The 1,612-nt window shown below is 30.4% G+C and overlaps 1 protein-coding gene across 1 annotated transcript; it reads left to right on the forward strand.

Moving 5' to 3' along the window:
* Positions 1-573: 573 nt before the first annotated feature.
* LOC124894183 lies at positions 574-1,014 on the forward strand (the record flags this gene model as incomplete). Its single annotated transcript, XM_047404916.1, has 2 exons — positions 574-786; positions 873-1,014. Coding segments are annotated over exons 1-2 (355 nt in total), but the record flags the coding sequence as incomplete, so codon positions are not given.
* Between the last annotated feature and the right edge of the window lie 598 nt (positions 1,015-1,612).

Genomic DNA, 1,612 nt, shown 5'->3' on the forward strand with positions numbered 1-1,612 from the left:
CAATTGCTTATGGTGTTGTTGATTCGGATAACGATATATTATGATACATAAATGTATAGTTTATGATACATCACTGACTGATTTGATAAATATAGCGTATTCTTTATAGGTTTCGGACCAATTTTTATAATATCATTCTTTTAAAATTCATTCTTTATAATTTTTTTTAGGTTGCATATTACCAATTGCTTATGGTGTTGTTGATTTGGAGAACGATTTCACATAGACATGATTTTTTGAGCAGTTTAAGAATGCTTTTGGGGAGAGTGAGAACATGTGTGTTGTATCAGATAGCAATGAAACAATAATTAAAAGTGTCAGCATTGTGTATCTAAATGTTCCGCACTTAGCATGCATTTGGCATCTTTAAAAGAATATTTGTACCAATTTCAGAAGGAGTAAAGAGAGACTTAGCGACCTCTTTTATTCGATGGCCAAAGCATACAAAGAGGAAATTTTGAATACATTATGACCAAGGTTGATAAAATTGATCACCGTGTTAAGGATTATCTATATGATGTAGGATATGAGAAGTGATCAAGGGTTCATGCTCCTTTAAATAGAGGCCGGATGATGACATCTAACATTGCAGAATGTATAAAAGGTTGTTTAGTGGATGTGCATAACTTGTCGATTCAAGATTTTTTGAAAGAAGTCAGAAAATTATTTGAAGCATGGAACTATAAAAACAGAGAAATTGCTTCTTATACAGAAACAACTTTAGGGAGAAGATTTGACGAAATCCTAACACTTAATGGAGTTAAAGCATCCAGAATGACGCTATACGTAACTAATAACTCATTTTAAGTTTTATTTGTTGAATAAATTTTATTTATACGTTATATATTTTTTTATTACTATTTGTTTGTTAGGTAAAGCCTGCATCAGAGTATCATTATTCAGTTTATGAATCTGGGAGAATATACGTTGCAGACTTGGATGCTAACAAATGCAACTGCGATAGATTTCAGATTGATGAAATTCCATGTCCGCACGCGATTGCAGTGTTAAAAAGTAAATATATTACGAAATTTTGTCCGTGGTGCTCTAATTATTATAAGCCTGCGACATTAGTAAAGACATATGAAGTTCCAGTAGTACCTATGCCCGATAAGAAGGATTGACATCTACCCCAATGTGTCGAAAAAGAAGAAGTCATACCACCAAAATACAAAAGACCACCTAGTAGGCCGAAAAAGAATAGGCGTAAGAAAGCAAGTGAAAAACTATCCTCCAGTACGAACTGTTGTGGAAAATATGGTCGAGAAGGTCACAATAAGCGTACGTGCAATTTCTTTCTCAAGGAGGATTGATGTTTAAGTTTTCTAATACATTGAATGATTTGTTGAAATATGTTAAGTTGTTCATTGTTAGTTTGGTTTTGATTTATCTATTGTTGAATAATATTGAAACAATGTTTAATTTAAATTATTATTTATTTTTATTGACGTATTTTTGACTTATTTTTTTTAATTTGCATTTATTATTTAATATTGTTTCTTAAGTTATCTACTACATTATAAGAACTTTTTAGATTGTTCTTCAAATTAGAAAGCAAATCTATTATGAAAGGCTTTTCATTTTATTTGTATTTTTTTCTTTATAATTATAT

Source organism: Capsicum annuum, unplaced genomic scaffold (genome assembly GCF_002878395.1).
Source record: "Capsicum annuum cultivar UCD-10X-F1 unplaced genomic scaffold, UCD10Xv1.1 ctg71115, whole genome shotgun sequence".
NCBI classification, from domain to species: Eukaryota; Viridiplantae; Streptophyta; class Magnoliopsida; order Solanales; family Solanaceae; genus Capsicum; species Capsicum annuum.